Here is a 25667-nt window from a genome sequence, read left to right on the forward strand (position 1 = left end):
AGAGCCCTGAGGCACACCATTGGTCACCTGCCTCATTCTGGACTCGGCTCCTCCATACACCACCTCATGGTATCTCTCCCTGAGCCATTCTCCTATCCATATCACCAATTTAGTATCCATTCCCATCTGCTCCAATTTGCCTAACAGTGTTCTATGGGGGTATCCTGTCAAAATATGATGCATCAAATGCAACCTTTTCAACCTGAAGTGCATAATCTTACATTTTGCAACATTAAATTGACAATCATTATCCTTTGCCCACAATTCCAATTTATTTAAATCATCCCGCAGGATATCTACATATACTTTATCTATTATTGTTCTCCCCAGATTTGCATCATCAGCAAAAACAACTGAACATATTCTGATTACATTGATACAATGATGACATTTGACGCATGCGTGCTTAAGGAAAAGGTTTGTTTTACAAGCATAATTTGATAGCTGCCATGGTACAATTGGAAGAACAGCGGAACATTGCTGTTCTCCCTTCGATCGGAAAAGATTTGACTGGGTTCAATTCTCATCATGACAAAGGGAATCCTTATATGGGTTTTTTCAATTGAAGATGAGTTAGCCGATCTCATACAGTGGCAGGCCAATGCCACCAGCTAGCATGAAATTCTGTCATGTTGTACCATCATTACAATTTTCCATGGTACACCCTGTTAGGTTGAGAAAATGAGGATTTGACATTAGGTCAGAAGCCCTGTTCAGCTCTCTGCATTCCTTCAAAGGCTATGTGGAGTCTCCTCTCAGTTTTGAGAAGAGACTCTATAGTAAATCTCAATTTACAGATTTGACCATTAAGCACCCCCCCCCCCCCCAAAAAAAAAAAGATTCTTCACTAGAAAATTAAGGTAAAATGAAGGTAATATCTAACCTATTGAACTCTGCATACAGACTAAATAAATGTGCTCTTCAAAGTTTGAGATACAGGAGGAGAGCAAATATGTATATATATACACAGGGTGTTTCAAAGAGAATGTCCTGATTGAACTGTGATTATTTGAAAATAGCAGAGTCCTTTATAGGACTTCCAGGGTAATGGATAGCAATGCTATAGCTAACATAGCCAATGAAGTTTTAACTGAGGCTCGGCCATTGCCATTACCCAGCCATGACTAGAGCTTTTAGCTCAATAACACCCCATCTACACAGATTTTCTTCATTCAGATGACAGGATAAAGAGTCAAGGACTCAACCCATCTCCCAGTCCTTTTAGGTTTTAAGTTTAAGAATGTCCCAATTTCTAAATTGTATAGCTCTGCAACCATGAACCACAAATGAATGCGACATTGAGCATTTGTAATTGTGGTGAGTGAAACTTTAGGCCTTACTTCATACTTGGTAATTTATTTTGTAACTGTACCATATTTTCATTATTAAATATAATTATTTGAAATAGGGTCATTCTTTTTAAAACACCCTGTATATATATAAGATTGAATGATATTCATATATAGAATTTACTAATATACCGTATATGTAGAATACACAGATATATGCTATAATAACAGGATTATAAAAACCTCCATTACAGTCAGCCACGTTTCTGGTTCCGTAATGCTAGACTGACACATATAGCATTTACACATAAATTTTGCAATTGATCCATTTTTTTTTTTAATATATCAACCCCTACATCCAAGATATCACAAATTCTATCATAATAAACAGTACCATGAGTGGAAGTGGTTGAGTCAGAAAGTAGCAATCTATGGATGTTTGACAGCAATTGGTCACAAGGAGAAGGCTATTCAAGAGAATACAAGTAAATGAAATAAATAAATAAATAAAAACAGGGACCACAAACTGGATAAGCATGGAATTGAATGTGGATACTGCTCAGCATCAGTTCTCATCATCTTACATGTTTAGAGGAAAATACAGGAATGGTGGCAGCTTGTTTAGTTGAGCAGCATCCAACAAAATAAAAAATAAAATAAAAAAGGCATAACACAGAAACAGAATGTAAGTAAAAGTAATTTCACTGTTTGTGAGAGAGAAAAAAAAAGTTACTCATTAATCATATTTCTCTCTCGCACACACACACATGGACAGCACTATGCATTCATGCAAAGGTATTTGGTGCACCACCCAAATGTGAAAAAACACACCTATAGAGTTGAATGGATATGGAATTAATACAGTCAGCTGAACAGAAGATGTTTAAAAAAAAAGACAGGGAATCTAAAGATATGATGAGTTAGTGCCAGTAAAAGCTAGATGTGTAAGTCTATCCAAGAAGGGAAATCTGAATATTATCAAAAGTAAGAGGAAGTGAAGGTATTTTTATTATTATTTATTTATTTATTAGAAAACTGTTTCGGTAACATTTAAATTTACTAGATTATCACCCCCCCCTCAATAAGTAAGGCACCAGCTGTGGAAGATTTTGGAATTTGAATCATTTGATCACTATGTAGTTTATCAAATAAATAGAGGAATGGAGTGTATCTCTCATAAGCAAACCGATGAATACAATTTCAGGTTAGAGAGAAATCGATAATGTACAAGCAGAAGAATGTAGCAAAAGTACAGATCACTGGGATGCTCTATCATTAATAAAGAAATCTGAAGAGAGGAAACCATTGACCATGACAAGCAGTGATGACCAAAGAGGAAACTGGTGACCCAATTGCAAAGAGCTATTGGTATGGATATATGCTATGACAGATCCAATCAAATGTTTAAAGTAACAAAATGGTAATCTCTACATTTCTATCTGTTCCTCTACTAAGAATCATATCTAGGATGTGCAGAATTTCATTGAGACTTTTCAACTGAAGGTGACTGAGGCAGTGGAATGGCTTTTCCAGAAGACAAGTTGTTTGTCATCCATTCCTAGTGATTCAAAAATGGACCATTGCTACACAAAAGTAGCAACAAGAAAACTGATATCTGAAGTTCGTTGTCAGCTGAATTTACATGGAACCAATTTACTAAAGTTTGTACACCTTCGCCACTTCATGGAAATGCAAATAAATGGTTTTATTACTCATTATGAATCTGCATGCTAACACCTGGCATAAATCCAACTCAAGTAGTCTTTTGTATGGCATCAAACAGTGCTCAGTCATTTCTCACAAGGTAGGCACATTACTGAGTGACAAATCAGTAATGCACCAGGTGTGCAAAAAATTTGCACACCTGGTGCATTACTGATTTTGTGGAAGGCATATATCTATATGCCTTCCATAAAATTTCTTTCAAAATATTAACTTTGATGGCATCCATAGCTTAGTCAATCGAATCCTGTTCATGAGTCTAGAATACACAAAGAACTTTTTTAGAGGGCTTTTCAAACTGAAGGAAGTTAGAAGGCTTCGTAATGGAGGTAACAGGATTTTTCCTCCTGTTTCCCACAAAACAGATTTCTCATCCCACAAAACAGACAAACCAGCCAAAAAATTCACACCACTGCAGGCATAGCAGACTGTGCAGATAAGATTAACCATCCTATCAGAGTATTAGGTTTCTATGAAGCCAAGTTACTTGCATGACTGGCCTGTTACAATTCAGGTGGGATACAAAATTAGTTATATGCTGAGTGGTGTAGAAACAGATTAATTTCCTGATTATATGATAAGAGGATTTTCCTTAATTAAACAATAGGGAAGTGACTATTCAGACTACAGGAATGGCATGAAGGTAGTTAACAGCAGTACAATATGAACAAAGCACCAACTATTACATACCATATTAGGCTAATCAACAAACAACTTATATACAGGGTGATCAAAATAAATTATCCCTGTTTAAGGCCTTGTGAATGCCATCTAGTAATCCAAATGCTGCGCAACTTTGCAGGAATACATTGTGCATCATGAGGAAGCGATATCTGAGAGGAAAGGGGGGGGGGGGGAGGAAAACAAGTAAATGCAAAATTTCACCACCATGGGCATTATAAACACCAAATGCATGGAATTGCATATCATGCAACTTAGCAACTACCAGAAGGCTTAAAAAAGATGAACATGGAATTTTTCCCTTCATTCTGGTTGTTAATACCATCTTCAGTGATGGCACTAACCTTTCCTCAATGTGCTTTGCTTGTGATACTGAACTACTAAACAACTGCAATGCTGTTGTTTAGTAGTACTGCTGCACTCCACAAATTTTGTGGCCTGAACAAATGTCGACGAAGTCCACTGTCTCCATGTGCTCTGCGACGAATGGTTAGTTGTTTTGAAGAAACAGGATCGTTGGGAGTTAGAGCTGGCAGAGGTTGCAAACCAATCAATTCATAACACGTGAATGAAGTTGCTACTGTCGATGTGGAGCAGGCCATGAATAGCAACATTGGTTCCTGCAGTGCACATGCTGCATCAAGATACATGGATGTGCCTTACGCAACTGTCTGGAAAATTCTATGGAAAATTCTGCATTTCTACACATTTCAAATAATTCTGACACAGGAGTTGCATCACAGGACTTTGAAAGTTGATCAGACTTTCAAAATTTGGAAGAAATGTTAAATGTCAAAGCAAGGAAAGTTGAAGTTTTGAATTACATTCCTTGCTCGAGTGGAATTGGATGCTCCGTGGCAGTAGATGATTTGTGGAGAGATGAGACTCACTTTCACCTGAATGGAGCTGTGAATACCCACAACTGCTGGGTATGGACTATACAAAACCTGCATGCAGTCCAAATTCCTTTGCATTCACCGAAAGTTACCATCTCATGTGGGTTTACAGCTTCATTTATCCTTGAATCATTCTTTTTGAGGACATCTGCCAGTTCTTCAAGAACATTCACAGAAGCCAGAGTAATCAGCTGTGAGCTTCCCACTGCATGGCTGCCTCTTTCACATGATCTGATCCCCTGTGACTTCTGGGTCTGGGGATTTCTCAAAGATGGGGTTTATCAGGACCATCCTGATAGCTTGCCAGCACTGAAAGACAGCATAACACAGCATGTGCACAACATTAGTCCCGATCCACTGTGTTCTGCTGTTGAACACACTGTGCAAAGGATGTAGTTTGTAGCATACCATGAAGGGCAGCACAATGAACAGTACTGTCCATTAATAAATAATGGAAGTGAATAGAAATGTGTTATTTATGCTTACATCGCTTTTCTCCTCTTTTTTTTCTTTTTTCTCCTCTTTTCTCCCCCTCAGATAGCTTCTGCATGATGTATTCCTGCAAAGTTTCATAGCATTTGGATCACTAGATGGCACTCGACTTCATAAGCAAGAGACATTTTCTTTGGATTTTATTGGACCATTATTCTTTATAAATGTTTCACCAGCTTAAGTCTGTCTGGCTTCTTCAGGACAAGAAATGGGTATACTAACATTAAATGCTAAAAAGAAATGCAGACAGACTTAAGCTGGCGAAAGTTGTAGACAATTGTATACATATATTTATAAAGAATCATGGTCCAATAAAATCCAAAGAAAATGTCTCTTACTTAGTGTAAGAGGACCAAATATTAACAGTTAAAAGGTATACTTCAATTTTGATTGCCCTGTATATCAATTTAATTAGCATTTAATAATAGAAGTATTGAAGAAATGTAGAAGTACTGCTTCTACAAGCACACTAAATTACCCAAGTTGCTCATTTAATTTTTAGGCAGTATCCATATCTCACCTTACCAGTAGCTTTAGACATCAAACATTTAATTTCTCAGCCTAGATTCCCTACACTGGACTATCACAATGCTATACATATAGTTAACATACTTTTAACGCATAAGCACATTAAGACTTCTCGCTGAATAATATTGTAAAGAGAGAGGAAATCTCTTCCCAGTGGATGTATCCACATAAACAGTCCTTTGAAAACTTTAATTTCAGGTAAGCTGCCAACACTTTCTTCTACTTTAAGGATATTAGTAGGACAAAGTCTTTGTCAGAACTTCTCCACAGTTTCAACAAATGATAATTTATCAAAACTTATGAGAGGCAACTTTTTATCATCCTCACAAGTCTACCAACAAGTTATCTTTCAAAATGAGTCATTCCATTCTCTCTCTCACATGTCCTCCCCTCTCTTCTCCCTCCTTTACTTACCATCGAGATCAGTGGTTCTTAACCGGTGTTCCCCGGAACACTTGAAACCCGCGAACTGGTTTCAGGAGTTCCACCGGTGAAGGATGTCATATGATACAAAAACATTACCGGCAATATTAAAACATGTACTAGACCAAGGTGTGAATATGGTAAATTACATCAAGTCAAGAGACCTTTAAAAGCATGCCTTTTTAAAATAACTTTGCTATCTATGGAAGCCAAGTACGAATCTTTGCTTTTGCGCACTGCAATAAGATGGTTATCCAGAGACAAAGTGCTATTCCGAATTTTAGAACTTAAGAATGAGTTATTGGCCTTTTTTCAAAATGAAGGTACAGATGCTTTTGTAAAATGTCCTCAAAATGATATTTGTGTGCTAAAATGGCATGTTTAGCCAATATTTTTAATTACTTAAATAGCATTAATACAAGAATCCAAGGGAAAAATTAAAATATTTTAACATTCACTGACAAATTGTCAGCTTTTCAGAAAAAAGTCTCTCTTTGGAAAAACCACATATCAGAAAAAATAAAGTAGATATGTTTCCTTCGCCCCATAATAAAAATGTCGAGGGAATTATTTCCATTATAATAGAACATTTAACAATACTGGAAGAAAAGATTTCAAGTTACTTTCCTTCCTTAAATCACACAATTATGACTGGATACGAAATCCATTTGGCACAGTTAATACATCGAGTTGTGAATTTTCGCTACAAGAAGAACAATTAGTTACCTTGCCAATGGATCGTATTCTAAAAATGAAATTCTCTGAAATAACTCTTGAGGAATTTTGGATTTTTGCCAAAGCCGAATACCCAGTTCTCTCTCCACAAGAGCACTGAAAATTTTGTTACAGTTTTCAACATTGTATTTGTGCGAGCTCGGTTACTCAATATTAACCAATATAAAAACTAAAAAGCGTGAAAGACTTACTAATATAGATAGACAAAGAGACAAAGGGTAGCTATATCACATATTAGATCTGGTATTGCTGAAATCTGCAAAAACCGACAAGCTCAAGTATCGCATTAAAATAAGTTCCATTTTTATAAAAAGGGCAAGTCCATGCATATTTTTATTGTTAGTTTTATAAACCTAATGCTTTTGGTGCTCCCCAAATTTTTCTTATAATGAAAAGTGTTCCATGACTTTGAAAAGGTTAAGAGCCACTGATCTAGATAGTACATATGTCCTTCAGTCATGTGGCTCTGCAAATGCAACATTATAACTGCAGTGGTAATTTGCATGTTATACCATGAATTTTAAGTGGCACTTCTTGGACAGACACATTATTCTTATTATTTTACATTTCATGAGAGTTTGGATGTAACATAAAATTATTGTGCAATAATGAATTCTTATAAGATCATTAAGCCTGGCATAAAAGAGGAAGATGAAAATACTGAAAGGAAGACATTGACTATACAAACACTGCAAACTTTTTTTGGTCATCTTATAATTAAAGTTCTGTAAACCAGTGTCTTTTTTAATCATTTTTATAAATGGGCAGTGTTACACCCCTGATAACCAAGAATGTAAAAATTTCAGTTATCACGGTGTAACAAGAAAATAAAAATATAAAATCCTATGTAAGTAGCTAATACAAAATATTTAAAGACAGAAAATATGCTTGCATCCAAGAAAAATAATTATAGCAGAAATTGTTTAACTAAATATTAAAAAAGGGAATCTTATTACAAAAAAAAAGATATGAAAAAAATAGGTTAAGTAAGACAAAGAAGATTAGAGATAAGAATTTATTTGTGAGAGGCTACACACTCGAAAAAAGGAGATTAAAATATTCAAGTAAATTCTAAAAAGGGGATTAATTTAGTATAGAGGCTAGCTTAAAACAAATGACGATCGCTCAAGGTCAATTCCTGAAGTGAGACGTCGTCATGTGAGGGTTGCGTGCAAGCGAACCGTAACATGTTCTGGGCAGAAAAACATGACTTTAATTGGTGAGTGAGATCGACTCCAGTGGGGGGGGGAAGAAAGAAATTGAAGGTGCTGATAGGGTCATGCAGATAAAAGGGTTAGGAACCCCTCCCACGAGGCTTTTTTCCCTCAGAGTTTCTTTACGAAATTTTCGTATAGGTAACACGGGTTTTCCTGAGTGACGACGTAGGAGTTATCTCTGTCCGACGCAACAAGGAAACAAAGTGTGTGGGAATTCGATCCTGTATTCCTATTGCAAGAGACGAGGAACGTCGTATAGTTACAAGGAAGGAATTGTTTATGTATCTCATTATCCAGTACTCTTATCGAGGGAAAGAAAATCCATACGGAAATCCGTGGCCACGTGATGAGTTCCATAATGATAGAACAGAAGACCCTGTGTGTGTGTCCTTTATTCAAGCACGAAAGGTATAGATCATGAAAACCAAGGCTCATCCTAGAAAGGTACTGTAAAATCTTGTATCAGTTGAAATCGCATATAGTTGCAATCACTGTTAATTACTGGACACTCGAAGATATACTAGGACTTTAGTACAAATCAGAGTAGAATGAGAGTAAACTAGTTTATATTATTTGATAAGCATTCATATGTTAGAGATTTATGTATGTGTATGGTATTTCATATGAGAGTGTCTTAAAGTTGAAATGTATGTATGGGCATAGCGATAGGATAGTTTAACCTATATTGTTTGTTTTGTAAGTTAGATAAGGTAGACTGAATATAAACATTAATGTCCATGGTATTATGGCAATATAGAGCATTCTGACTAGTATAAGGTTAAGTAAAGTGTTAACTTGTTCCAGGATTATATGTGTATATTTATATGTATAAGGTCCATTATGACGGCATGATTGCAAATTCCCATATAGGATTTTGCCCTAATACTTGTATTTTGCTTGTGTAATTTGTAATTTTATTCTTAGTATTGAACTGTGTTTTATATAATAGAAATTGAATTGTACCATGTTTAAGATTTTAAATAAACTTTTGTTCATTAATAATACAGTTGTCTGAAATTGCTGCCTAATGCACCACTTGAAAAACGTACGAACCTAATCACGCGGGAAATTTAATGTGTTAAGTTACGAGATAAAGGGTCACGACTGCTTAATAGTTTCACGCTCAGACATATTTTTGTATTTTGCTCCTTGTTTTTGAATTATATATCTTAAACTAAATGTACTGATGCAGTATAATATAAATATTAGGGATAATAAGGGGAGAAAAGGCTTAAATATTTGAATTTTGTAATATCTCGTGCATAGTTAAGTTTTGATTAAAGAAAATATAGAGATTCACTTGAAAGGAGAAAAAGAAAGTTTAATAATCGTAAATAGGGACACAACAGCAGCTAAGGTCAAATGAAAATTTGCCACCCAGAGTTCCACATGCATGCATGCCCATAGTTAATTTCCTTTGATAATTTCCTGAGTAATAAGCTGGTTGCTATTTGTATGTCTGTTTATAATTTTATAAAGTCATTTCACAGATAAATAAGGATGATGCTTATGTTGGACAAGTTTCACTTCAGCAAGTTCCCTTTTCTGATGGAAGTGTTGAAAACCAACTGAGCACCAACAATCCCAGTTGAGATGTCCATCACATACTATTTTGATCAATGCAAAAATAATGCAAGAATCCACAGTGCAAGAATGTTTGGCTGTGAAGTAAATTGTTATACAATTTCTTTTACTATACTCAAACATACAAATGTACCAAGATTAATATTTATCAGTGCCATTATCATAGTGTGCACTGTGATGATGGCACTAAAAAAAACTGCAACTTAGTACATTTCAGTACACGTAAAAGAAATTATACCCAAAGACAATGTTTGTCTCAAAGGCCTCATGACTACTCAAAGTTCAAGAGAATAATGCACAATTCATATGTCTGTTAATTTCTGCACAAATATCACATTTGTAAATAAAACAGTCTGAATACAAACTGCATCAAATGACAATGACGCTGCATCACTTAAAGCAGTTTGATGAGTCACAGCAACTGTAAAATTACACTAAATATCAAAAAGACCTATGAGACATCAACCAATTATAACCTATTAGAAAGGTGGGCTTAGCAGCTCACCATTGTAAACATCAGGTGATGTATCTCCCTGCCTCCAAAGGTGAGAATAGCCTACTTTCATATCTATTATCACTCTTCAATATAGCTGTTATGCTAGATGGATTGAGTTAAAAATAAATAAATACATCGACATTGAACATAACATCAATTTCAAGGTATGAATTCTGATGCTGTTTGCTAGTAAATGTGCTTTGCTGCAGTTTTCCATCTTGCAAAAGGGAACTTAAATATCACTGCTGAAAAAAAACTTGGTCAAGACCTAATAGTTTCAAAAAGTGTAGAAATATATTAAAAGAGTTATTATTTTTATGGCAATTTTGCCTGCTTTCGTTTAGGAGTGCCCCTTTTATAATGTCATTGGCTTTTTACTCAAGAATTCTTAGGGCATTGCAAATGTATTTTAGAGGGACAAATATATGTAGCATAATAGAAGAAAATTTGCACACACCTTTTCTTGGATGTTGTTGCCTTGCCTGTCTTCTTTCTGCAATGTGCATGCTTCTACTGTTATGGTATAAAAAGGGAAGTGGGGGAGGTTAGGCAATTTTTCAAATTAATTTGAAAAACCCTGCTTTTTTTTTTATATAATATATACATATATTATTAAGGGTGGGCAGAGCACTTTTTTGTAGGGTGGGAAAGAGATGAAAGAGGGGGCTGGAGAGAGAGTTAAGGGTGTGGGCCATTTCGACCGTGTGTGTCGTCGTCTGAACTTATGGAGGAAGTGGATGCTATGTCATGTTGGCTTGCTGTTTCTGCCTTTGAAATGCTTGAGTTATCGCCTATTGGTGGGAATTTGTGCCCTAATTTTTATGTTATGGAGTTTCCAATACTCAAAGATTATATAGGGTCGGTGGACGTTGATTGAGTTCTCATCACATTTTATGGCTATCGTTTCCGATATTCTAAGCATTGTTTCATTGTCTTGTCTGTCTATAATGATGGCCTTGTCAATTTGTGGGATATGTTTCTGTTCAAGGACATGAACTGCTATTTGTTTTCTCTGTACTTTGTATTCTATTTTTCTTTTTGATGTTGCCTTTTTTAGTGTTTAAATGTTCTGGAATAGGGATGTTACAGTCACGGAAGTGTTCTTGTAGTCTTGCCCATAAAGACCTGATAGTAGAACCTGTGTAGGTGATATTACAGTCTTTTTGGCAAGGAAATTTATAGACTACGTTGTGGTGTGCTAATATTTCTTCGTGTGTGTGAGATTTAGTGGGTTTTAGAAGTGTTGCCAATTTTTGGTTTGTGGTGAATACCAGTTTATAGTCAGTATGTGTGAAAATGTATTTGTAGGCTTTGTATGTGTTCTGGACGTATGGCAGCTTGATAACTTTTTACGTTGTGAAGTCCATTTTGGTTGTTGGGTTGTTTTGATGGGATTTTTCTGTCCTGTTTGCGTAATTTATTAGTTGTGTGGGATAGTTGCAATTTTTAAAGATCTGTGTTAGTTTTTTTATTTCTGTGTTGAGATAATTATGGTTGGTTGAAAACTTGTAAGCATTTATAAATTGTGATAGGATGACCGATATTTTAACAGAATATGGATGGTATGAGTTGAAATAGAGGTTGTTTCCGATATGCATGGGTTTGTGGTATATTTTTGTGGCTATTTTGTTATTTGTTCCGATTAATGTCATTTTTAAGAAATTTATGGATTTGTTCTGTTAAGTTTCTATGGTAAATTTTAGTCTGTTGCTGTAACTGTTAAGGGACACTTGTAAGGTGGTGATGTGTGTTGGTTCTTCAATGCATATAATATCGTCCATGTAAATATACCATAAAAGGTGATGTCGGAGGGGGGAGTAGGAGTGGTATGTGTGCTAGGAACAATTCTGCTAATTGTCCGCTGATGTTTTGGCCCATAGGGAGTCCGAAAATTTCAATATACATACTGTTGTTGAACATCAAAAAGAAAAATAGAATACAAAGTACAGGAAAAACAGAAATAGAAGTTCACGCCCTTGAACAGAAACATACCCCGCAAATCAACAAGGCCAACATAATAGACAGACAAGACAATGAAACAATGCTTAGAATATCAGAAATGATAGCCATAAAATGTGACGCAAACTCAATCAGCGTCCACCAACCCTACATAATCTCCGAGTGTTGGAAGCTCTATAACAGAAAAATTAGGTCATAACTCTGACAATAGGCGATAACTCAAGCACTTCAAAGGCAGAAACAGCAAGCCAATATGACATAGCATCCACTTCCTCCATGAGTTCGGATGATGGCACGCACGGCCGCGACAGCTCGCACCCCGTTAACCCTCTCTCCGGCCCCCTTTTCCCATAAACCTTTCCTCTTCCAAAAAAACAGTTTCTATTTTCAGCCCCTTCTTTCATCTCTTTCCCATCCTACAAAAAAGCACTCTGCCCACCTTAAAAATAATATATGTATATATTATATAATAAAAAAAAACGGGATTTTTTCAAATTAATTCTCCTACATTGCCTAACCCCCACTTCCCTTTTAACACCATAACAGTAGAAGTATGCACATTGCAGAAAAAAGACAGGCAAGGCAACAACATCCAAGAAAGGTATGTGGAAATTTTCTTCTATTATGCTACATATATTTGTCTCTCTAAAATACATCTGCAATGCCCTAAGAATTCTTGAGTAAAAAGCCAATGACATTAAAAAAGGGGCACTCCTAAACGAAATCAGGAAAAATAGGCATAAAAATAATAGTTTTTAAGAGGAGTAATATGGGAGTTTCCCAGAAATAAACCTATATTAAAAGAGTGTTTGCTATTGAGTTTTCTGAACCTGGAAACTGGTGTTTGCTACAGTATGAGATGATTGTGTTAGCCTAATTGCTCAATGTTATTCCTCAGTCAAATATCCAAAGCACCATAAAGAAACTATTCCTAAAGCACATAAAAACTAAAACAATAAAACAAAGATTTAGAAAATCATTTTGTTAACTTAGTAGCTAAAATAGACATCTTCATTTCCTGGAGCATACCCAAAGATGATTCAATCCAATTAAGACTTCCATCAATCTTTAACTATTTAATATGTATGGAAATTACTAATTAAAAACTTTAGTCTAAACTGTTATCTATAACATTATTAAAGTAAAAAAACAAACTGAATCATCATTATAATTCAGTGGTCTTTAATTTACTTACCAATCCTCTAAGTGCAGTTTGTAGAGATATATCTGCAGCTTTTTCTGGAACCCTATAATTATTTATAGCTCTTGCAAATAAACTCACAGCTCTATAATAAAGTATTAAAAAACAAGACATTAATACTTAACTAAAAGTATACCTTTTCTATAAAAAATAATAATAAAAAAATATGCAAAATTAACATATTTGCAAATCTATACCTTGCATACAAACTGGAACAGCCAAGGCATTTAAAAAATAATTCTGGAAGAAAATAACTAAACCACAGATGGTCATGGATACTGAAAGTAAATATTTATTGTGTTTTTGTATAGTATGTGCCTCAATATTCAGTCAGTATGATATTAGTATAATGTTACAAGGTTCATCTATAAAACAATTGCAAACCCTTGTGGAGGATCTGAAACTACAAATATTGTACCACCACTACTACTCAGAATTCAAGGTAGAAACTGTCCCTAATGCTCTGTAATAGTACTTGTTTATCATTTAAAGCAGCAGCATTAAATATCACTATAACTTTTTTTTTTCAATTTAAAATATAATACACATAAAAAATGTCCTTTAAATTTAAATACTGGTAAACAAATAATGAAAAGCTGCAAGTATAACTGCTAGTCATAGTCAAGTTTGCCAATTAAAAACATGCCTTATAATCCACACCCTTCATGAAATATGAAGTAGGTAAGTGGACGTGAGAAAATCTGGAAACTCTGTTCTAGAAACCAAACACTAAACTTTTTCATATCTGCTTCAGACCTTCAATAAGTAGGATGGGTGTCTGATACTAGGCAACAAAAATCATCTCCCACCTAAAGACATTACAGACATCATACCACAGTGGTATATGAACCCAACATCTTTTGAGAGCAGAGTTGCTATTCACTTGGCTAACCAGGACTACAGATATCTGTGTCTAACTAAATGTCTAAATTTGTAAACACTGTTTACAATGACTTATTGTTTGTTTTTTTGCGTGTGTGTGTGTTTGTGCACACACACACACTTGATGTATCCTTACAAATGCACCTTACTGTTTTCACACCAAGTGTTAAGTAATTATAACATTTCAATCCGAATGGCACAATGACTAAACTTGCATTCACTTTAGAATCCAGGAAATAACTGAAAACCAAATAAAAATATATATACTCATATATTTAGGATAATAGTGTTGTTGGAAAACTCATTAGTGTGTTGCCCAGATATAACAATAATGAATTCAGAAGGAGAGCAGAGATAATGAACAGCAAAATGGCTGAGCTGTGTGAAGCAAAGGAGTTTCAAATTCACTACACACAGTTTATTTATAAATATTTGGAGTGAATTTGGAGGAAAATTGGAATAATCATCAACTTTAAGTTGATGGATGGCATTTAAATGGGTTTGGTGTTGCGCATTTAGAAAGACTATTATTTGATGAGAAGGTACAGAATCAAGAAGCTAATGTAGCTAACGATCTACGGGTACTTGTGAAGCAGGATAGCACAGCTAAACAGGTTGTACGACGGGCAGAAGATGGATACAAGGTTGAAGATGTGGTCATAGCAGCACAAGGTGATGTAATTCATAAAGGTGAGGATGAGATGGGTATGAATGGCAATCAGCAAGGATCAGATAAACAGAAGTGGTCAGACCAAAGAGAGGGGTGTGGTATAGTAGCTAGAATAGAGAATAGTGGTAGAATGGCCTCAAAGATGCATTGATTTTATAATGTTTGTATACAAATGTAAGGAGTATTTGAAATAAGAGAGCTCAGTTTGTTGCACTGATTGAGTCAGTATTTCCAGAGATAGTTCGTATAAGTGAAATTTGGTTCTCTGAGAATGGTGTGATGTCAGAAATAGAAATGGAAAGATATACAGTTTTCCAGAAGGATAGGAAGGTGAAAAGAGGAGGGGGAGCACTGTTAATGGTTGCAGGGAAATTGTGTCCACAAAGTAAATTTGATAGGACATGTACAGATTTTAAAATTCTGTAAAGTTGAAATTAACAAGCTAGTAAATCTGATAGGATGCTTTTATAGGCTAGGGAATGTAGAGAATATTGACTGTGAAATGATTAGGCAAATTGGGCATGCAAAAAGAAGACGATCCTGATGGGAGATTTTAATTACAGGAATATAGAATGGAAGGAGGAGGTAGTATACAGGGACAAGGAGAGCGAGTCTTAAATTTCTAAAAGGAATATCTTAAGCGGCATGTGAAATGAAGCAACTAGAGGCTTTACCGTTTTGAATTTGGTGATAACTTCACAAGAAGTGGTTGTTAATGAGCTATCGACACTGCCACCAGTTGGTGAGAGTGATCATGAAGTACTTGTTTGGTAAGTGGTGAAACAAGAAAAGGTTACTGCCAAAAAAAAAACAATCACCCACCTTATATAGAAGTATAAGATAGGTGATTATGGGTAGCTCTGTACATTGGGGAGATGAGCTGTGCAGAAAAGATGTTGACAATGCATAGAAATTCACAAGGCAGTATCTAAAGCAAGCAATGCATAACTGCATGCCAAGGGTAAAGCAAGTAAATAGACTAAGAGTGAAATAGTGAACAGTGAAATCAAGCAAACTATGCTGGGTGAAAAAAATGTTATGGGGGAAGTACAAGACAACAGGCAGCAATCAGATCCATGAAGAGTATAAAGTGTGGGCTAGGAAGGTGACAAGCATGTCTTGTGTAGAGGCTTAAGTGCTGTGAGGACATTATGTTGGAGGTTTAATGGATTTTTGCTTTGGCCTCACGGCCTCTATTTGGCCTCATGGCCCAGACATGTTAGACTCCTTCCCCGGTCATCTCAATAGCCTACATCCAAGAATCCAGTTTACTATGGAAAAGGAAAAGAACAATTGTTTACCCTTCCTAGACACCTTAGTCACGCGCCTGCCTAATGATACACTTGCCTTCACTGTATACAGAAAACCCACACACACAGGCAGATACATTCACAAACTCTCCCACCACCACCCCTCACAACAATATGGCATCATTAAAACCCTTACCAAGAGAGCCCACAATCTTTGTTCCAGTGGAACCGCCCTCACTACTGAGCTTAACCACATGCACAGAACTTTCCTCTCCAATGGCAACAGCGAACACAGCATCAAAAAAATAATCAATTCCTCCCCATTCCCCGTCCCTCTCGTCAACAAGAATTTAAAAATGCCATCACCATACCCTACATCCGTGGCACTTCGGAAAAAATAGCCAAGATACTAAAAAAGTATAACCTACACACAGCATATAAGCCCTACCGCAAACTGGCTACCCTTATCCATTCTACGAAAGATCAGCTCCCTCCTCTCTCTCTGCCTGGAGTTTACAAAGTACCCTGTTCCTGTAAGCTTGCGTGCTTTGGACAGACAGGCAGATCAGCATCCATCTGCCTGGAGGAACACAAGTCGTACATCGTTAAACACAACTATGGCCATTCAGGCTTGGCTGACATGTTTTGGACACCACCCACAGAGTATCATGGAAGAAAACCACCATGCTCCATCACAGCAAATTCAAGAAAGAGAGACTTTTCTTAGAAGCAGCAGCAGCTCTCAGAAACCAACCAAATCTTAACAAATACGGTTGCATTAAGCTTCCGAAGATTTGGGAAACAGTCATCACCAGAGGTCCCACCTTACATTCCCAGGCCACCTACTACTGCCCTTAGAGGGCGCTCCACCTAGATAGGACTTTATTGTCACCCACATGGTTGGGCTTAGTATTGTAAGTTTTTGTGTGCATGTTACATTAATTGTCTTTGTAATCCCCGTAGATGTCCTAGTGACTAGGACGAAATATAGGAAGTATTAAATTCTATTTTAATTCTTTTTGAGTGTTGTAAAAAATCCATTAAACCTCCAACATAAAGTGACAAGCATGGTAAAGAAAGGTACAGTATAGGAGAAGATTGGCTGGTCAGCCTAAGGTTAACTCAAGCAAAAGCAAATTCTTTTACTGTATGGAAAGCAAGAGGAAAAATAATTATAGCAGATAGATACTGGTGGACTCATGGCAGCAGAGTGATCATTGCAAATGATATAGTGAAATTAATGAATTGGCACTTTATCAGTATAAATCATACTGGTGTAAATGATTGGAAGGATGTGGAGGATTAGGAGAACTGGGAAAGAATCAGGTGTATGAGGTGTTGATGGGGTTAGATGTTGAAGAGGCTGTGGAATGAATGTGCACACTAGTTAGCTATTCACTTGACCCGGTTATTTAATTAAAGTACTGCAATGGGCAAGGTTCCTAAAGAGTAGAAAAAGGCAAATTAATACCACTCCACAAGCATGGTTCTAGGACAGAAGTTTCTAATTACAGACCAGTGTGTATAACTGAAGTTGTAGTGAAGGTGTAGAAGAGATTGGTCAGGAATAAAATACAAGATTGGGTGGTTGATGAACATAATATTCTTTAAGATGGTCAGCATGGATTTGCAAAGGGTAGGTCATGTTTTAGCAATTCACTTTCATTTTATAACAAGGTGAGGAGTGTGTTAGATTAAGGGAAAATCATATACACGATATTCTTGGACTTTGCAAACATCTTTGATAGATTACCACATAAGTTGGTGTACAAACTGCAGACAATGGAATAGACAGTATATTGGTTAGATGGATCAGAGATTGGCTCTCTTAATAATACCAGAGAGTTGTATATGATGAAGTGTCTCAAAAAAGTAGGGTAACCAGTGGCATGCCACAGAGTTCTGTTCTTGGGACACTGCTGTTTAACTTGTTTGTAAATGATATACCATGAGGAATGACTGAGGATCTTCAGTTGTTTGCTGATAATGCAAAGTTGGTTAGAATTATAAGTAGCACTGCTGATGTTAATTCCCTTCAGGAAAATTTGAATAGACTTTTGACTTGGACAAAGGAGTGGTGTTGTAGTTTTAACATCAATAAGTGCAATCTTTATTTCATTAAAGTTAATTACTGTGGTTATTGTGTAATTTATTATTAATAAGTGCAAGGTGTTGCATTTTGGAGTGAAGAAATATATGGCTATGTACTATACTAACAGAGCTGTACTGCAGGAAGTGGATGAGATTTGAGAGGGACTGTTGACTGCAGACTAAAGTTCAGAGGGTATATTGCAAGTGTTGCAAAGAGTGCACATTGTAGTGCCACTATGATGCTAAGTACTGGTCATACCACAATTGGTCTATTGTGCTCAGATTTGGTAACGTGGTTTTCAATGTGATGTGGAAACATTGAAGAGGATCCAGCGAGGAGTGACTAAGACAACATCAAAACTCTGGAATACTGGCTATAGAGAGAGAGAGGTTGAAGAAATGTGGATAGCAGTTTGGTGGATAGGAGGGAAAAAGGTGATATAGACACATTTAAGTTAGTAAAGGGATTTTACCAGATTAATCCAGTGAGAATTATAAAAGGAGTAGAAGGCGAGATTGAAAGAACCAGAGACTATCCCTGGAAGTTGTGTAGGAGTGTGGTGAAGAAGAGTGCGAAGAGTATATTTTTTACATGGAGAAGTCAATGAATAGAATGCAGTACTGGAATATGTTGTTAATGCATGGAGTAAGGATTTTAAGATTCAGTATGATAGATATGTTGTCAGTTGAATGAACCTCCCATGATGAGTACGACAACTCCATGGAGAGTATAATAATAATAATAATCCATTTAATGAAACTAAAAACTATATTCAAAATGGTAAAATAAAATTCAATTAATACACAAAATTAATTGGATCCAAGGACTTCCAAATAAAACTATACTTTGAGATCTCCTTTATCTTTAGCAGATGAATTCATTCTCTCACTGACTTATTCTATTATTGGTTTATTTCACAAATACTTAATGAAGTCTACCAGACTAAGCATTTCCTTAATATAAATAAATGTTCATTAGTCAGTTCTTTATCAGACCTTTCCTCACAACTTATATCTTCATAACATCCATGGAACTATGCAGTGTTTCCTGATTTAGCATATATTGTTCCATTCATCCTCACTGATTCCCTGAGTATAAATAAATATTCTTAGCTCATGCAATTTAATTATGGGAAGCCCAAATCACAAATTCTTTACCAAGGAAAAAGCAGTTTCTTTTACTATTTTATGAACACAACGTATCAAGGTAGAGCTCTTATTTAATGCCACTTCACAGTCTCAGATGTCTCAAATTCCATCACTTGCTATGAGAAAATAATTCATATCACTGGTGTCCTTAAGACAGAAGACAAAACTATCTTTTTTCTAATGTTGAAATAGAAAGTCTATTTAATATCGCCTTCATTACTATTCACTTGTTGATAGGATCAACATTTCAGTCAAAGGATTCACCTTGCTAAGATCCCTTTTAGGAATCCTGAATTGGTACATTCCAATTGTCAAACTTTTTTTAAAAACTTCCTAAAACAAAATTCTCTGGTCTCCATTCTCAAACTTCCATTACCTTTTCTGGTCTTTTTTTTTTCGTTACCCCAGTACCTAATGCTCTCTCTCTCAGCTGTCAATCATCCATCAACCTCCTCAGTGAGTATGAGCACTTGTTCAACGAAGCCACAAGCAAGAAGTAAATAATGGCTGACACATTGTCATCATTAACAAAAGAAGAATGCCTTTATGACAAACAGATATCACATTTAACAATTAGCACAAAGAACACTGAAATCATTAAAATTATCAGATCATATTATTTCTTTAAACAGATATCATTTTTCTATTTGGCACATCGCAAGCGCTGATCATACATAATTATGAAACTATTAAAATTCTAAACATAAAAGTAATTGTAAAAAGATTCATAATTATAAATTATGATTATTTTTACAGAACCCATGGAGAGCAGAACTGCTATTCATTTGGCTAACCAGGACTAGGCACATTTGTGTCTAACTAAATGTCTGAATTTGTAAACTATGAGGGTGATCTGAAAAGTTCTCGGCCTCGACCATAGATGGCAACACTATCGGCAAGATTTTTTTTTTTTTTCTAAGTTGGTACATTTGTCATAAGCATCCATGTGAAATTACAAGTCATTCTATCAAGTAGGTAGTTTGGTTTTATACAGCTGTCTGAAGCAAAAGTGTTGTCTGTATCCCTTGAAATGGATAAAATTGAGTAAAAGAAATTCTTTGTAAAAGAAGGTTTGCCAAAATAAATTAATTCGAAGTTGATAAAAGTTTATGGGCACTCCTCTCCTTTGTTTTTGACAATTAAGAAATGAGCTGCCTAGTTTAAACGTGGCCTTACCAGCCTTGAAGATGATCCACATGAAGTACGTCCAAAATGTGCAACAACACAGAAATCATTGATCAAGTGCACGATATGGTATTGGATGACCGGTGAGTCAAAGTGGTGAAATTGCTGAGACTATAGGCATTTCAAAAGAACATGTAGGATATATTTTGCATGAAGAATTGCAAATGAAAAAGCTTTGTGCAAGATGGGTGCCACGCTTGCTCACAGCAGATCAAAAATGTACTTGCATGCAAATCTCTAACAGTGCTTGGAGCATTTCAACTAGAATAAAACTGGTTTTGTGCATCGATTTATTACTATGGATGAGATTTGGATTCACCATTATACACCAGAATCCAAACAGCAGTCAAAACAGTGGACAGAAGCCAGTTGTTCAGCACCAAAGAAGACAAAGTCGGTTTCATCAGCAGGAAAGGTCATGGCATCGGTGTTTTGGGATGCTAAAGGCATTTTGTTTATTAATTATCTTGAAAAGAGTAAAACAATAACCAGGAAATATTATTCCAATCTTTTAGCCAGACCTAGACGCAAAAATTCATGAGAAAAGATCTGGTTCGCAGAAGAAAAAAATCATCTTGCACAATGTACCTGTCCACAAAGGTGTTTTGGCAATAGGAAAATTAAGGGATCTGCACTATGAATTGTTGAAACATTCCCCTTATTTCCCAGATTTGGCTCCTTCTGACTTCTATCTCTTCCCAAAACAACTCTTTCTCGTCAGCATTTTTCTTTGAATCAAGAGGTGATTGCAGCTGTAGAGGGGTATTTTTTCAGATTTTACTGAGAACCACTACAGGAACGGGATAATGGTGCTGGAGCATTGTTGGAATAAATGTATTAGTGTTAAGGGAGATTATGTTGAAAAATAATTTTGAAATTATAAATTCGTTTTTTCACTGTTAGATCGAGAACTCTGCAGACCACCCTCGTATGTTGAAACAAAGCAGAAATTAAAAAAAGCTAGGTTAATAAATAAAAAGATTTATTTATGCAAGTAAAAAGTTAAAAGTTTAAAGATATAAAAATCTTCCTTAACACAAAACATAATATATCGACTTAAGACCTGAAATGTATACAGGCATAACCCAGTCATATAACACATTACATTCCAGACCACTGTTGTACAGTGAATTGCATCGTACAGCGAATCACTGCTTCTCTGACCCCCCCACCCCCACCCATCACACTTGTATGGTGTGTGTTGTAATCAGTACCATTGACAGGGTGTAGCAGAGAGGCAGCCTGCCTCATGGTGCTGCGTAATAAGGGCACTCGTTCAGCCATATTGTGGTAGGCATCATCGCTATGTTAATAGGAACTGTTAGTGTAGCAAGTGCAGAAAGAAGTTTTTTCAAGCTAAAACTGATTAAAAATTATTTACGAACAGCAACGACCCAAGAAAAACTGGTTGGTCTAGCAACTATCGATAGAGGTGGACATAGCTTATAATTTAAATTTAGAAGAGCTTATAAACAGTTTTATTGTGCAATATACCTGTAAAGCAAACATTTAATTAATATTATTATGTAATCATTTTGCATTAATGTTTCTCTTGTAATAAAAATAAAATAGCAATTGGAGATTTTATATTTTTGTCTTATAATACATCAGTGGTGATATTTAATTGTTTGCCTCTGGGCGCGATCTAATCTGGAGACTGCCCTGGTTGTAATAATGTTTTTAAACAGCCATATATGTACATAAAATGACCTAAATAAATGCTTTATTTAGGTCATATATGTAAATGAAAAATTTAGAATAATTTTGGCAAACAAGAAGTTATTTTGAATAGCTTGGCTTAAGGGAACATGTCCACCTCACCATCGCGATCAATCTACACCAGTAAAATGTTTTTCCATTTCGAAATAAGGCTGTCACATTTGCAGATAACTATAGCATTAACTAGTCGTCATCATCCTTTCAGGGATTTAGGTCCAGTGGCTGGTTCCGGTCTCATGCCATCTTTCCTTGGTCGTCCCGAGTATTTTTTTGGATAATCTCGAACTGTCTGTTCTTTCAATGTGTTCAATCCACTTTTATCGGTATTCATATACTTTGTCCATCCTCAAGAAATTTCTTAAGAATGAAGCATTAACTAGTACAATACTTTTCATTTCACTAAGTACTTTATCTTTGCTTAAACAACTGTAACAATAGTGCAAGGTAAGTTTAGCCTGCAGCCTATCTCAGTGTTCAATACACCATCATTCCTAAATTTAATCTTATTGTGTTGTATAGCAAATCGCTGCTTTTTTTTTTCTCCCTCTCTCACTTACAGATGTATGTATAATAATGTTTTTAAGCAGCCACATATGTGCATAAAATGACCTAAATAAAGCATTTATTTAGGTTATTTCATCAGTGTCTATAGGTCCCGACCTCTCATATATGGAATCAAAATATATAAAATAAAACTTGAATAGTAACTGCCAGTTGTTCAGGGTAGATCTATTACACTAAATAAAATTCTAGGCATGTTTTGCATTTGATTCGTCAGCATTTGCACTGCAAGTACAGAGGACTGTATCTTAGAAATGCAAAGTTTCTAGATACTAGTTTTTTTTATTATCATTATTATACAGGTATCTCCATGGAGTCAGAAAACTCATCACAGGAGATCCATTATTCACACACAATACCTATCATACTTCTCCGTAAACTTATTCACTGATGAAGCACTCACAACTACCTCTAGCAGTCCATTCCATTCCACCCAGTTCAACATCCTCTAAGCAAAAAAAAAAAAAAAATCTAGTCTTAACACCTTTACTAACGACACTCTTAACAACTTACACTGGTGACCCTTTGCTCTCTTCCTTCCAAGTAGTGAAAAAAAAAAAGTCTGCAGTGTCAATCCCATAAAACTCATTTAATAACTCAAATACTTCCTAACATGTCTCCTCTTTTTCACCTATCAGCTAATGTTTGAAGCCTACAGACAATCTATTCTCATACAGAACATCCCACAGAATAGCCACAATCTTTGTCACTCGCCCCAATTTTCTCCACTACTTCATCCCCACAGAATCTGAAGGATATGGCCTAATTAAAGCCATATATAGGGGAATAATAACTTTTCTATCCCTACTTGTTAGTGTGTTCTTCAATGCTCATGTAATTTCATGTCATGTGCTGTTTTGGTTACCTTTTGCAATATGCCCTCGAAACTTCAACTCCATATCCACAATCACCCCATCCCTCAAGGAGGTCCCTGATATCAGAAGTTTCCTGCAGTTCAGTACCACTGATATAGTATACAACTTGTGATCTCTTCCCAAAGTGCATCACCTTGCACTTTGCCACATTAAACTGCCAGTCATTTACCTTTTCCCATACTGCTAGTCTATTTAAGTCTTCCTGAGGGATCACTACATCACCTTTATTTACCACTGCTCTTCCCAGTTTAACATCAAAAAACTAAATATTTCCTGTCAAATCATTTCCTATATCATTGATATACTGCCAGATTCATATCCATCCTCATTTGCACCAAAGCCATTAGAACCTTTTTATTAATTTTGAGGAACAAAATATATTTCAAGTTGTTTTACAGGATAGTAAAATTCACCTCTGAAGAAAAAAGTGTGATGGTGACTATGCAATGGATATAGAAATATTAATTCAATCCCCCCCCCCCTCAGTCTCACTGAGCATTTCAATGTAGTGAAATGTTTGTGACAATCACCGCTAGAAAATTTAAACTGCAGGAATTAATTTTTCTGTGGAGTGTTTACAAAACAATTTCGAAGGTAATAGCTGTTGTTTGCTTCAATTCTGTATCACAGTGAAATTTGTTTCCCTCTCAGCTCACATTTATGCATAAAAAACATCAAGAAATCACAGCACTAGACGCTGAGTTTTCTTCTAAGATACCAGTGTTCCACTGATATCTCTCATGGCCTCTAGAGCCATCCCTGTATGTGAATGTGCCTTGTCTAAGGGAGGTTTTTTTGTCCGACTAGTTTGGTAAAAAATTCTGATCATCATCTGAAAACTGTGGCTTGTAAGTGAGTTAAGCATATTTGCATTCTGTTTATGAGACACACTTTCCTTTCAAGGTACCTAGTGCTATGAAACATGCCTTCTGATTCAAGAAACAAATACTAGCATTACTTTTCCAAGCAAAAGTGCTGCAAAATGTTCAATGCAGAAAAGTTAATATTTCCAAACACTACTGTTGACTTCATTTCTGGGTCACAGTATCAAATCCAATTACATTGGATTTGACATGTTGGATTTAAATTGATTTTAAACACTCAATAAAATTGTAGTTTTGTTTAAGAGGAATCAAATTTCCCAAGCAGATGTTCACAAAGGGGTTAGTCTTAGTTCATCATTGAAATCAGAGGAGAAACACTTGGATGATATGTAATCCAACTGTAAAATATAAGAATTTAATCCAATTAAAAATTCCTGTAATAAGTTTCTGAAGAAAAAATGTCATTTCTTCATAAAGATTTGAAAAGGCAGCAAGTTACAAGAATCATCAACAGCATGTTTTTTTGTCATTGTTATCCCCCCCCCCTTTTCTTACTTTTAGAATGTTTGCAATACTTGTGAAAATTCATATTGCTCACTGTTTATGGTCTGTAGGCATTCACAATAACATCAAACATATCCTATTTACTTTTTCTGAACTGCACATAAAAATTTACAAGACATTGTGATATCTTACAAAATCTTTCCCATGGCTACTGAAAATAGCTCAGAAACAATAATATTAATTATAAAATTATGACTCACACCAGCATGAGAACAAAATAAATAGAATTTGTTATTCCGCTGACATTTCACTGCATTCCAAATCATTCTCACAAAAAGACTGTCATAAAACATACAGCACTAAGAATCAAATAACTGAACACAATTCAATATTGTAACAGACAAAAAAACACCCTAACATAGAATCCTCTGACTGCTAGATGAGACAAACGATAGCTCAGAAACAATAATATTAATTATAAAATTATGACTCACACCAGCATGAGAACAAAATAAATAGAATTTGTTATTCCGCTGACATTTCACTGCATTCCAAATCATTCTCACAAAAAGACTGTCATAAAACATACAGCACTAAGAATCAAATAACTGAACACAATTCAATATTGTAACAGACAAAAAAACACCCTAACATAGAATCCTCTGACTGCTAGATGAGACAAACGATAGTCTTAAAATCACAATATCCAAAACTGTTTGGTAAATTAATGTAAT

At 35.6% G+C, this 25667-nt stretch overlaps 1 protein-coding gene across 1 annotated transcript in view; it reads right to left on the minus strand.

The window, feature by feature from the left end:
* The window catches only part of LOC150097624 (uncharacterized), a 350600-nt gene that overhangs the window by 272957 nt on the left and 51976 nt on the right, over nt 1–25667 (minus strand). The window contains exon 3 of the mRNA XM_090406960.1: nt 13218–13308. Within this exon, the coding sequence (XP_090263086.1) occupies nt 13218–13308 (91 nt within the window). The remainder of the gene's footprint in view (nt 1–13217; nt 13309–25667) is intronic.

Source organism: Typopeltis vanoorti, chromosome 17 (assembly GCF_054136105.1).
Source record: "Typopeltis vanoorti isolate ZY-2024b chromosome 17, IOZ_Tvanoo_1.0, whole genome shotgun sequence".
Lineage (NCBI taxonomy): Eukaryota > Metazoa > Arthropoda > Arachnida > Uropygi > Thelyphonidae > Typopeltis > Typopeltis vanoorti.